Consider the following 13,445-nt stretch of genomic DNA (forward strand, 5'->3'; position numbering starts at 1 on the left):
AGCAGCATGTCATATATAGTATATGCAAACAAATATATAGTATATGCCTAATATTATGAATTACGAATAATAAAGGTTATTTGACGTAGTTTATTTCCGAAAAAAAAAAAAAACTATCGGAAAAAAACGGGGACGGACGTCTCGGCTTAGATATTACATCTTTAATTTTTTGAAAATGTTGCCGACATCGATCGTTTTCATACTGAGACTTTACTTTTGTAGCGTATTACTACATATAATGGATGATCGATAAAGGAGGAAACTCACTAAGGAGAGAGGCCCAAACTCGAAGCTGTTTGGTCGGCCGTGGCATTTCGTCTCGGTCCCACACTACTAGACTCGTCAGTAAGGCGATGTAGTGAGGATCTGCCTTAGACGTCCTGGAATCAGTTTAGGTTAGGAATCAGTTAGGTGGCTGTTCTATATAAAGTAGTTCTATATAAAGTAGTTCGCGTGACTGAGTTACTTTAGCGAACCCGTGTTTGGACTAATCATTGAACATGCTTTCAGACAATTCTGTTATTTCGAATAACGCTCCTCACGCGAACATTCGAATAAAGATAGAACCTGGCACGTCAGAATCAGACAACATGTCGGAACCCAGCACGTCGACATCGCTTTCAAAGGTGAAAAGCATTAAAGTGGAACCAGGTTTTTCACCTACCACCACCACGCAGAGGTTGATATCTTATCGGCTACCACGAGACCTGACACTAGGTGGAAATATTAAGATTGAAAAACCAAAGAAAGTGTATACGCCAAATCTCAATGTACAAAGGAATAAAAAGAAAGAGTAAGTTATTAATCAACTTATGACACAGTACAGATGCTAAAGGTAATTTAATTTCAGCGGTCCAGCGATTTCAGTTAAAACTGATCTGGTAAAACCGAAAAACAGTAATCGTGGAAGGGAACGAGGAAGAGGAGACAGAGGACGTGGAAGAGGAGATAAAGGAAATGTAATACAGGTAATGTTAATATTCTAAATATCTTTCAGAAGAGTTCTTCGTTTACATAAAATTACGCAAAATATAATGTAAACTATGTAAATTATGTTTTATATATCATCTATGTGAACAATCTATGAATCATTGAAACTTTGTTCTTTGTCATTGCATTAGACTGCACTAAGTTACTTTTATTTCACTTATATATTTTTATTTATCATTACTAAATGGATATATTTAATTATTTTTTTTCTATAATATGTTATTCAATTTATAATAATAGTATTTTACATTGCTTATAGTGTTTACATGAAAAAAATTCGTGTAAACTAACATAAATGTTCCAGTATTTGTATGGAACAAATAACTACCTCAACTTATAAACTTCTATTTTATTATCTTTGAATTTTATTCTTAAGTCTTCTCTTTACATTTTAATTTAATAATTCAATAAATCATAAGGTCATTCTATATTTCTAGTCTGTTGGCATTTGGTCAGAGGGAATCTATGTAACACCTACCGCTAGAAAGAGTGACGATTTCAGAGCTTTTAGTAGCACAGCGAGTGCTGTAAAATATCTGGAGAAACCAAAAATAAGTACAAATAAGATTAAAGCAGAAGAAGATAGAAAATTAAAAAATCTGTTAAGAGATGATTTTATTGATGATGTTCCGGACATTGATGAAAAAATGTGTCCTCTTACGCTACCAAGAATTAAAAAAGATATACATGATACGATCGATAATGATAAGATCGATAAGAAACCGGTCATTTCAGAAAATGGTGAAAGTAAGTGTATAATATTTTTTTTAGTAATTTTCTTAATTTAAACATTTTTTTCTTTCAGTTATAAGTGAAGAAAAAAGACAAAACAGAAAGGAAGAACTTACCATTTCTCAAATAACCGAAAACAAAACTAATTCTTATACATTAATTCAAGTAAGGATATCGCATAATTCATTATAATCATTACTTAATTTAATAATAATTGATCAACAGTTTCCAGAATCTTTGCCAGGTTTGGAATCCAGTAGAGAGGAAGCAAAATCGAAACAATCAAATAATTCAAATACTCATAGTGAGAAAGCAAAAACTGAGCTTTGTATTTTAAATAATTTAAGAAATGGTCTCTTAGGAAAACTCGAAATTTTGAAGTCTGGTAAAGCTAGATTACGTCTCGATGAAATGAGTTTTTTCGTTGATGTTGGAGTACAGCAACGTTTCCAACAAGTATAAAATTATATTTTATAACTTATAATTTAAGGAATATAATACTGTTATAACCCTTAATTATTAATTACTTTTCAGGACCTTTTAGCTGTAAAAATAGATGAATCACAAACCGGCGATCTTGTCAATCTTGGTTCAGTGGACAATAAATTAATTTGTTCTCCAGATTTTGGATCTGTATTAGAAAATTCATAAGAAATTTTATAAACATGTATCATCTTTAATAAAAAATGTTTGTGTATAAAAGGATGTTGCAGGAGATTCGTGAACAATATATATAATGCGGATTATAATTTTTAATACTTCTATATTTTTTATACTAGCAAATTACGTAAATTATTAAATAAATTACATTACGTCTGCAAATTCGGTATGGCGATTCTGATGTCTAGGAGAAATTAGGAGTCACTGTAAAACAGAAACGATTATATCATTTGGGAACACATAGTTTTTGCAAATGGGTTTTCGATTGTTCTTCGACTTGTACAAGTTGCTGTAACATTATCATTCAAGTATACTATATTTATTATTATCTAACACTGTAATGAAAACTAATCTTTATACAAATTAACTCAAATGAATCGCTGTGTATACGAGTCCTAATTTCACTTGAACTTAGGAACTAAAAAAATGTACGATATTTTCTATCGGATTCTTCAAAACATGTAAAATCTTTACATTATATCAGTATACATGAATATTCGTATCAATATGAATAAGTACACTCTGTACACTGATACGAGAAAATGAGTCATCACGTGATTCTGACAAATCTTAATGAAATGTGAAGAGAATATCAATTATATATATATATAAAATTGTATATATAAATATATAATTATATTTATATATATATATAGTTTTTTTTCAATATATTTAAATTATAAATTACTTCACAATGTAAATACTATTTGATCTTGTTCCGAAGGGATTGAGTGATAAGTAAGAATCCAATTATTGATAAGAAACGGAAGTTATTCATATTCATAATACAATTAAAATGCTTTGCGATAAAGAGATACATGCATGACACATTTTCGAAGATCATATATTAACCTCAATCACTTCGTTCAATGCTATGTCCTTTTTTCATTGATTTTAATGCCTTCTCCCGAAGTTTCTTTTCCAGTTCTTCAGTATTACCTTCACTTACATCAGATTCATCTGAATCCGCAACTTTCTTCTTTTTGTGCTTTCTGTGCTTCTTATGTTTCTTGTGTTTCTTGTGCTTCTTTTCTTTCTTTTTTTTCTTCTCTTCGATTTCACTTTCCTAAAAGTATCAAAGTTCAATTAATAAACAATTATTAAAGATAATAAATTTGTTGTCTATAAAGTCGTTACCTCCGATTCACTAGTGCTGGTTTTTGTCTTTTTCTTACGCTTCTTTTTCACCTTTTCATCGTCCGAACTATCGTCAACTTTTCTTTTCTTCTTCAAATCTTTATCTCCAGGATCGTCATCTTCTGAGCTGGAATCTCGTTTCGATTTCTTCGATTTTGATTTGGAGTCATCTTCACTTGTCGAATCTTTTCTGGATTTTCGTGATCTAGATTTTTCATCATCAGATGAGGTATCTCTCCTCTTTTTCATTTTTTTAGGTTCTTCATCGGAACTAGAGTCTTTCTTCGATTTTCGAGATCTTGATCTGTCATCTTCATTTCTACCTCTTTTAGATTTTTGTTCTTCTTCACCTGAAGAAGAATCTCTTCGTGATCTTTTTGATTTTTTTAATTCTTCTTCCATTTCCTTTCTTGAACGCTTTCGCGAGTCATTTTCAGCAATTTCACGTTTTCTAGTATCCTTTCTATCCTTGTTACGATCATCTATTGAATCTATAATAAAAATTATTTATAAAATTACTATACATTTATTATTATTTATATGTAAATTATATACTTATAAAAAAGTTTATTTGCATTTTATTTATAAATTTATACTATATATTTAAATAATTATAACATGCCAATTATTTATATTTGATACGAAAAACTTACCAGTTCGGCTAGTATCTCTGACTTTCTTATTTTTATCCGAATGCTTTCTATCATCTTCAGAATCCGAACTGGATCCAGCTCTGCTCTTATCAGATTTATCTTCATCGGTCGAAGTTTTCTTAGATTTCTTCGATTTTTCTGTCTTTTTCACTTTTCTCTTGCCTGTAAAATAAATTTATAAAAGAAAAAAATATTAATATATTTATTACATGTTATTAACTATAAAATTAAAATGTATTTTTTACCTTCACCATCACTATCCTCACTGTCTGTAGAGCCATCACGCTTTTCTCTTTTTGTTTTTTTAGCCATTTCTATAGGTTTCTTGGATGGAAGTTCCAATGGTTTTTGAGTAGATTTTTTATCTTCTGTTACTAATTTTGTTGATTTCAAAGTCGACTTCTCATCCTTCTTTAAAGGGAAAGCATCTCCAGTGGTAAAATTCACTTCTCCAGTCTTCGTTGTTGGTGATTCGTCCTTAGTGTCTTCTCTGAAAGTAAAATATACGCACAATCGTAATAATTAAAATTTTAATTATGCAAATATCTTGCAACATACTTAATCGTCTGTTTAATTTTAGCTACTGCCACGATGTCTTCGGTCTTCTTAAACGGCGAAGGTGTACGCGACAAACTCTTCGAGAACTTGAAAACAAAGAAAAAAATAGGTAAATTTTATAAAAGACTAACGTAATAATATTTTCTTTTATTATCAATATAATTTTATTTATTGTAGATATTATAAAATTGAATTTTTTAAATTAATCTATGTGATAAATAATTAATGAACTTATTAAACTTACTCTGTGTCTGGTAACAGGAAGTGATGTAGCTTGAATTTTTTTAGGAGAAACACTAGGTTCAGGCTTTTTCACAGCGACCGGTTCTATCTTCTTAATTTCTTTTTCTGGACGCTTAGCAGGTTCTTCTTTCACCGTCTTTTCTTTCTCCTTCTTCTTGGCATCATCCGCGTGCTCGCGTTCTTTTTCCCGCTTCTCTTGTGGCGGTTTGCGTTCGATCGATTTTCTGCAAACAGATTACAAGCACGTTTTTTGTAGAATATTATTCAACAAACATAAATACACCACGACCAAGTATCCATCGATTGCAGACTCCGTGAAAGTATCGTGTTCAAAGTGAAAATTTCACTCACCTAAGTGACTCGTCCTCATTGCTAGAGGAACTACTCTCGCTACTTTCCGAGCTACTTGATTTAGACCGGCCATTTCGCAATTCTTTTCGCGATCCTGTATCAGGCGGTCTTTTAGTTTTTTCATCCACTTTCCTGTCCTTCGCCTTATCCTTGGTACCCTTCGAACGATCAGGAGACCGCTTCTCATCTCTCGAACGATCCACTGATGATCTTTGATCCTTGGATCTCGATCTACGATCCTTAGATCTAGATCGACGATCCTTATCCCGTCGTTCTCTGGAGCGATCCCGTCTACTTGATCTGTCGCGTGAGGAAGATCTATCATACCTGCTCGATCGATCCCGTCCATCCGGCGAACGTCGGCTCCCACGTCGATCGGGCGAACGGCGCCTATCGCGTCTTTCCGATGATCTTCTTCGACGATCCAGTGATCTCCTGCGACGCCTGTCTTCAGGACTCGGTGACCTACGACGATATCTCGCCGGACTTCTGCGTGGGGGACTGCTACAACAATTTCTCATGCACACAATGCAAAGATAAATTTATTTGATATATAAAAGAATACCAACCTTCGCCTATTAAGCGGTCTGCGCACCGAAGGTGGTCGCATGCTGCGGCTGCCGCTGTATCGGTCTAATCTCTCCCTTTCCCTCTCCCTTTCACGCTCCCTCCTCCTGTCGCGATCCCGGTCCAATGATCTTCTAAAAAAGATAGAAGACATCAAAAATTCATATAAATTGTCGATTTCGTTACTAAACTTTTTGTGGCACAATTAGATTAGATATATACCGCGAACAATATTGTAATATTTACTGCACCTGATTTGGCGCAAAGAATATAACTGTGTCTCTTGATAATACAAGTTGTAATACGTATATATAAATGATTATATGCATATAAATATATATATATATATATATATATATATATAATCTTTTAGATATATAACTTTTACAACTAAAGATTGAATTATTTATTATCAAAAATTTATAAATCTTACCTTCGATTTCTATCTCGTGATCTATCGCGTGATCTATCTCGTGATCTATCTCGCGATCTGTCTCGTGATCTATCTCGTGATCTATTTCTGTCTCTATCCTTAGATCGTCCTCTATCTTTACGTGGCGAAGGACTTCTTCGCTTAGGAGCTGATTTTCTTTCCCGACTAGAGTCGCTATCACTACCACTATCATCTTTGTTTGTTTTCCTGTAGGATCTCTTAGCTTGCACGCCATCCTTCTTCTTTCGTATCTCGAAGTCGCTCTTATCCTTTCCATCTTTGTCCACTTCTGATTCAGAGCTGCTGCTCGTACTACCATTACGTTTTCTATTGGAATCTGCATTGGCCTTTTGCTTCTCCGTAGACTTCGAGCGCGACTTGGATGATCTTGAGTCACTCGAGACGGATCTTGATTTTCTCGACTTGCTCCTGTCCTCACTTTTGGATCGGGATTTCTTGGATCGCGATCGCGATCGCGATCGTGATCGTGATCTTGGTGATTTGGATTTGCTTCGCTTAGACTTCGTACGGTCCTGCGAGCGCGATTTTGATCTCCTAGATTTAGATCGAGATCTTCTAGATCTTGATTTTGAACGAGATCGTCTTGATTTCGAAGCGGGCGATCGTGATCGACGTGTCTTTGAATCTCGGCTAGGTGACTTACTTCTAGATTTCTTTGAACGATTTGTTGGCGATTTAGATGCAGATCGCGATTTCCTTGCTGACTTATCCACTGATTCCGGCGATGGTGTGCGATTATTTTTTTTCTTTCCATCAGCAATGCTCATCAATTTGGCTTGCAATCTTGATATTGCTACTGCGGCTTCCCTATGAAGAAAAAACATAAAATTTAAAATATATAAAATAAAATATATTTCAATACAATACATAAATATGATTTGTTATTTACGGCTTGGTTTTAACTGGCATCAAAGGTATAGCATTTTCCGGTTGCGGCGAATCTTCTCGTTCAATCTTAACGTCGGGCATATCTTTCCCGTTATCCTTCGAATTTTTATTCGGTGATCTTGAAACGGATCTTCTCTTACGACTCGATCGATCACGATCCCTATGTCGATCACGTGATCTGCTCCTTTTACTTCTACATTAAAAAAAATAATAAAGATAAGTAACATAAGATATATATGCTTTTTGAAAGTTACCTTTCTTTTAATTCTTTTGATAATACCTGTCTCTATCACGATCCCTACTTCGATCTCTTCTACGTTCCTTAGATGAGCCTCTATCTTTCTCCTCCTTCTTCACTTTATTATCAGCATCATCTTTTTCTTTTTCACGCTCCTTTTCTTTCTCTTTCTCCGCCAACGATGCTTGAAGCTTCTCTTGCTCTTCCTAATTATATATTACAACATAATATAAACCAATGCTTATAAAATATCGTTTCCTTACAACTAAATATAACTAAGTTAAAATTGATTTCTTCCATTTGGTAATATTCAACTGAACATTTCTGAATGTCAAAATATAGTAAGTCAATTGTTCGTTCATGTCTAACAAACTTCATACTTAAAAAAATAAATCTGAAGTGTATATACATACATACGCTAATCCGCAAAGAACAAACTTGTAATGTAAAGTAAAAATGTAATGAGGTAAACTTCATGATGGAAGAAATAAGTATATTAGTTTATTTGTTCTACTGTGGTAATAAAATTGCATAACATATATATATATATGTGTGTGTGTGTGTGTGTGTGTGTATATATATATATATATACATACATGCTAAATATAACTATCAAATCCTAAAAATGATTATTCAAAGAGATATTACAATAAAATTTATCATGTCTCAAATATATGAATGTATCGAATATTTGATAATATAAAAATTACAATTGCAATATTATCAGATAGTTATATTGAACATAATTATGTTGCGCGCGCGGGTGCTTAGGAATCTTTTTGATATTCGATTATTACACAAAGGTGAAAACTGATAATTACCAAACGCTTTTTAATTTGATCTTTCTTTTGCTGCAAGAAAGCCTCGGGAATGCCCGTAACACTTTCTTGAGCTGAGACCAGAAGGTCCCATAATTCACCCATGAAAGAACGGGCATTCCTACCGTTCAGGAAGCCTGTCAGGTTGATCTGCATTTTTCGGGGGTCAGGAAACTGTAAAATATACAACGTACAAATTTAATTTTCCATACACAATAACAAAAAATTTTTGTGCAGATTTTTCACGACGAAATCAAAATAATAGATTAAATTTTGACTGCAATTTTAATCGATATAATCTCTATTCCTATTCTGTTATATGAACTGCTTTTCCCCCTCGAAAAAGCAGATATTTATCATTCTATATCTAAGCGTGCCTTACCACCGATGCTGCCGACCGCACTCTTTCGTATCTGCATTAAATAGTTATATGCTGAGGAGAAAAAAGAATTATGTTAAATGTAAGTAGCAGAAAATAGACCGATACCTCGTCACCCTTCATCATCGATTTAATATTTACACCGCTAAGGTGCGTGTGCTGAAACGAGAGAGAAGCCTGTATATATTAAATATCTGGCGAAAATGTCCGCCTGAAAATCGGAGATAATGTGGTATAAAAGGATCAACCTTTTCACCAACCTGTGGCAAAGAGTCAAACCATGTGTAGGGATACCTCCGGGCGTCGTTTTCGCCTCAATCATGCCGACGCGTGATCGACAGTACATCCGGAAGAATATCGAAGTCCATCGCAAACTGAGTTTTGGTGGTAAGTAAGCGCCAGGTTGACGCTCGAGCTTGCTCTTGGCGTTTGACATTGGCGGTTCCAACGGAGAATCGTAGCTTGCGGGAGACGAAAGTTCCGAAGAGCCCAAAATGACACGCGGATGCCACCTTGGGATGAGACGATCGAAGAAAACGATGCCATTGCGAAGTTGGAACTCCTTGAGCGAAAGCTGCGAAGCTTTCGAAATCTCGCGGCTCGCGACGATAAACTACCTCGGTTGAGGCAGCTACATGAATGGAAGTGATGCAGCTCCGTAGCAGGTGACTCGTAGACATCTGCAGGCTCATGTGATGGACGCGAGACAGGAACATGACGTGATGAAAGTATCGCCTCCCGATGCCGGTGATGTCTCGTGATGTTGATGGTGTCAATGATGCGTAGTCATCGTGGCGATGATCGGCAGCTGCGGCGACGTAACTGCTGAAGCTGAAGATTTGTCGGCAGTTCTAAGGTGATGTTGAGATACCAACTGCCACAGCTGACATTAGGGTTGACGGCTGATAGAAAGGCGGCCAATCGGATGTAGAGAGGAGCACATCCGAATGCCATTTGGACAAAAGGGTTGGGCCCCACCAACGGTCTCTACTTATACTAACGGGGAATTCAAACACATATGATAAAGATTGACTTTGCACAGTTCAATGTGGCAGGATCAGCTACAAATCAGTTTTTTAACCTTTTTTCTGTTTTTTTTTTTTGTCGAAAGTGGATATGCTTGGAAAGGGATACATAGGTTGATTAAAAACGAGGAACGATGAAATATATTACTGAGTGGCGATGATACTTATGGAAATAAAAAAAAACAATGTGGCAAGTATGCCAAAAGGCTAAGAGAACATCTGCCTCATTGTGTTATCCAAACTCTGCACGATGTGCCGAGTTTGGATAGTAAATTCTTGCTATTTGAAAACATCGTGCTGAAATAATGCATATTTATCGATTTCCTATAATGATGAGGGGAAAAAGCCAAGTGATTGCATTACTATATTTTACTGCTTTTTCACAAATTGTGATACTAAAATTGTATCTCTTATAAAATCATCTAATTTCATTTGAAATTAAGTGCGACACATCTCTTACCTTCTCCTCAAGCTGATTATACACAAACTCTACCACCACATCGTCTTCCATTCCTAAAATCTGTGTGATCTTTGTTGTAATCCAAGGCTTAATCACATCAAGTTTCACTTTACTCATATCCACCTATGACAAATACGTATTAAGATTCACATTATTTTAATTTTAAATCAGAGATTAGTAGTTATATATATACAAACTCTTAATTTAATAACAATAATTATTAGAGTAATTTTATTTCTAATAAAATTACACTTAATATAAATTCGATATATTCTAAATATACTGATACTCAGAATTAAAAATAAATATTTTATTATTAATATTGATATTAATTAAAAAGATTTACATATTCAAAGATATCAATTAAAAATTCAAATATCATTTATATAAAGATATTAATTAAAGATTCAAATATTATTCCTATAAAAAAAACAGCAAAATGGAGTATTATAGTTATTCAAACTTTACTTCAGGTATTTAACAAACTTTATTTTCATAATATTTAACTTTTATGTTAATCATCTTGCTAAACATTCTCGCTAATGTAGATTGATGTCAATGCAACAGATATATTTATAAAATAAATAAATAAAGATTTTTAAAAAATATAAAATATTTATTACTTTTTGTGTTAATGAATCTCCAAATTTCATCTGCTTTAGAAGTTTTTTTTCCTTGTCGCTGAACCTGGTGTCCTGCGAAGCAGTCGTCCCCTGTAAAAAGACAAACATGAAAGATAAAATCGTATACAAAAAAATGTGCTTCTTGATATAGAAACTGGAAATAACAAATTATCAATCTCTACAAATATTTAACATTGCAGGATAATTAACAATTTTATCACTTTTTGGTAAAATGTAGAGAAGTCATATAATACAACTCCAACGTCATGATAGAAAAACCTTCCAATTTTCCTAATCCTTTAGAATTAGAAAATTTTTCAAGTTTTGGAGTTAAATAGGAATATCTTGCTAACCACGTTTCTTGAAGCCTACTTTGGAAGGATTACTTTGGATTGATTAAAAACAGCGAGGTAATCAATCTTAATCGCTAAATGAAAATTACGAAACATCTTTGGCATTTTCGCTGAAAGCGAGTTCGAAAATTAGGTCAGAAAATAACGCGTCGATGACGCGACCCCTTACTGTGTACATCATCTTGGCAACGTGCAGCAGGAATCCGGATCTCGGTGAAGCGAAGTGCGCTCAGTGAGACACCAGTTGACCGCTTGTCCTCTGTGATGAAAAACAAATGGATTAAATCACATCCATGATGACCATTGACGAATAACGATATTCAGGAGCGATACAACCGATTTTCCATGAACAATTACCTTGCTAAAAATTATACACGGACGCTAACTTGCCTCGATTTACTAATATGGCGGTCGTATCCAGTCTTACCGTTGGATCGCTCAGATCATGCAATAGTATTGCAATAGGAGCAGAGAGAAACAGAGAAATCATGCCAGTCTTTTCCCTGTTACCATCGAAGTCGCCCGTACACTATCGCCAGTATATCCATTTCCGATTCGGGAACTACGTGGCTACATCCATTTTCTGACCCTGTCGATAAAATTATAGCACAGAGAATTACAGGCGACCACCAAGGGCGGTAGTGTATGGACTTCGACGGTAACAAGAAAAAGATCGGCATGGCCTTTCTCTAGTTTCTTTCTGTTGCATGCTAAATCACGTATTAAATTGCTTTAAAAAATATAATATAAAACATAATTTGTGGATTATTTGACTATTTTGTTAAAAAATACATAAAAAAATATACATATTAAAGAGGTAAAGAATATCGCCTCAGTTTTTTTCCGAGTTGATCGTCATCTTCCATTCGCTGAAGAATTGGACGATGCCGTCAACATGTCGTTGAAGATGCGTAATGAACTTGGAAAGACTGAAATTTTTTTTTTGCGTTGCGCTTATATACTTCAATCGAAAGCTAACGCGATCCAATGAGCGCTCGAATACGTGCCGAATACGCGTTCGCTATGTTCATTGGCTGGCATGCGAGTGGTGGGGTTCGCGATCTAACGGCGCATATATAAATAGCGTGTAAATCGCACTCTCGCATTTTTGCGACTCGACCGGGCGAACAGGAGTACGTCCTGTAATATTACGTTGGAATAGTTCGCACCCCTGGCTTCGAATCAATTATGGACCTTTCCTCCAGAAATATCCCAATCCTTGTAGAGGATAAAACGACGGGAAACGGCTCGAAAGAATCATTCGAATTATACTAACGAGATAACTAACAAATATTATCAAATTATTAATATTTTCACAGGCGACGCGAGAAATATTTAAAAACCGCTCGCTTTTAAGCTGTTTTAAGCCGCTTCGATAGCTACATGCTCGTCAGTCGTCCGTCGATCCCATCTCCACCGCGATTTCATTAAGAATGGCGATGCGGCGTCGTTTTTCGCGCGCGGCCAACTTCATGCATCATCAAAATTAACGCGGCGTATTACTTTTAATTCGACTGAACAAATATTGAGAAAAATACTTTTAACGTATTTAATTGATAAAAAAAAGTTATATTATTATTGTACTTTCTTCACTTGCAATATTCAACTGACGGGAAACATCAATTTGGCACTCATATATAAGTCGTCGTCGCTCCGCGTCACTTTTGGCGCGTGAAGTTGTTCGCGGTCCGCATTGAAAACAAAGCTTTCTCGTTATCCTAACGCGTTCACGTTTCATTTGCAGGACGCCACAGCTCGGAACAGATTGGCTTCGGATGAGGTGGTGTCGTTACTGATTTGATAGGTAAGTGAAACTCGCATTTATTTAGTAACTTTTTTATTCTTTTACTGAAATATTACATAATAGATTCCGATAATCTATGCGATGCGCTGAAATATTGCATAATAGATTTCGATAATCTATGCGATAATTCGATCGAACGCGCATTTTTTCGTAGTACTTGTTGGATTGAAAACCAAAACATGTAGCATCGCCACGGCGTTACCGCTGCATCATCGAATCGCTTTTGACATGAAATTAATCGCGTAGAGAACGAGGCTCTTTATCATCTTATAATTAAATGCAATTCAATGCGTTTTATAAAATATCGCGGATATCAAACATGTCATAATTTCGTATGCTCTGTGATTTTTCTACTATCGTATAAATATGATTAAATACGCGTTAAGTGTGATTAATATCGAGACTGTTGAATAAAGTATGATAACGACGCGCAATTGTTATTTTAGTAAATTGTATTCACAGTTAATTGTAATTAATAATTTATTTGTTATCTTCTATTTAACGCGTTAAGT

General features: G+C 34.8%; 2 protein-coding genes across 8 annotated transcripts; one reads left to right on the plus strand and one right to left on the minus strand.

The window, feature by feature from the left end:
* The first annotated feature begins 223 nt into the window (after positions 1-223).
* LOC108752865 (DNA-directed RNA polymerase III subunit RPC4) lies at positions 224-2,452 on the plus strand. Of its 3 annotated transcripts, none has more exons than XM_018494032.1 (7): positions 224-411; positions 511-793; positions 851-968; positions 1,428-1,737; positions 1,796-1,887; positions 1,948-2,178; positions 2,257-2,452. In XM_018494032.1, exons 2-7 carry the CDS (start codon positions 591-593, stop codon positions 2,371-2,373), a joined length of 1,071 nt encoding a protein of 356 aa, XP_018349534.1. In that variant the 5' UTR covers positions 224-411; positions 511-590; the 3' UTR covers positions 2,374-2,452. The 3 variants fall into 3 exon arrangements, with proteins under 3 accessions (XP_018349534.1, XP_018349533.1, XP_018349532.1); XM_018494031.1 differs by having other exon boundaries at positions 224-395; XM_018494030.1 differs by lacking the exon at positions 224-411 and having other exon boundaries at positions 422-793; positions 2,257-2,451.
* A 44-nt stretch (positions 2,453-2,496) lies between these two features.
* LOC108752863 (serine/arginine repetitive matrix protein 1) lies at positions 2,497-11,567 on the minus strand. 5 transcript variants are annotated; one of them, XM_018494025.1, is made up of 17 exons: positions 11,487-11,567; positions 11,299-11,388; positions 10,777-10,866; positions 10,154-10,276; positions 8,293-8,463; positions 7,514-7,677; positions 7,235-7,426; positions 6,325-7,152; positions 5,894-6,025; positions 5,325-5,828; positions 4,975-5,197; positions 4,731-4,816; positions 4,418-4,662; positions 4,173-4,334; positions 3,520-4,010; positions 3,332-3,448; positions 2,497-2,586 (listed from the first exon to the last, which is right to left on the minus strand). In XM_018494025.1, the coding sequence occupies exons 2-17, from the start codon at positions 11,308-11,310 to the stop codon at positions 2,584-2,586; spliced, it is 3,543 nt and encodes a 1,180-aa protein (XP_018349527.1). In that variant the 5' UTR covers positions 11,311-11,388; positions 11,487-11,567; the 3' UTR covers positions 2,497-2,583. The 5 variants fall into 5 exon arrangements, with proteins under 5 accessions (XP_018349527.1, XP_018349526.1, XP_018349530.1 ...); XM_018494024.1 differs by lacking the exon at positions 2,497-2,586 and having other exon boundaries at positions 3,085-3,448; positions 5,325-5,825; XM_018494028.1 differs by lacking the exon at positions 2,497-2,586 and having other exon boundaries at positions 3,085-3,448; positions 5,652-5,828.
* Positions 11,568-13,445: the final 1,878 nt, after the last annotated feature.

This window comes from Trachymyrmex septentrionalis, unplaced genomic scaffold (genome assembly GCF_001594115.1).
Source record: "Trachymyrmex septentrionalis isolate Tsep2-gDNA-1 unplaced genomic scaffold, Tsep1.0 scaffold62, whole genome shotgun sequence".
Classification (NCBI taxonomy): Eukaryota; Metazoa; Arthropoda; class Insecta; order Hymenoptera; family Formicidae; genus Trachymyrmex; species Trachymyrmex septentrionalis.

Bases quoted from the DNA above. Each gene is read 5' to 3' on its own strand.
- LOC108752863 (XM_018494023.1), bottom strand. The intron at 10,277-10,776 runs GTAATAAATATT...TATTTGTCATAG, and splicing joins GAGATTCATTAACACAAAAA to GTGGATATGAGTAAAGTGAA. The intron at 4,011-4,172 runs GTAAGTTTTTCG...TTTTTATTATAG, and splicing joins CAGAGATACTAGCCGAACTG to ATTCAATAGATGATCGTAAC.
- LOC108752865 (XM_018494030.1), top strand. From the start codon at position 501: ATGCTTTCAGACAATTCTGTTATTTCGAATAACGCTCCTCACGCGAAC. The intron at 794-850 runs GTAAGTTATTAA...ATTTAATTTCAG, and splicing joins CAAAGGAATAAAAAGAAAGA to CGGTCCAGCGATTTCAGTTA. The intron at 1,888-1,947 runs GTAAGGATATCG...ATTGATCAACAG, and splicing joins ATTCTTATACATTAATTCAA to TTTCCAGAATCTTTGCCAGG.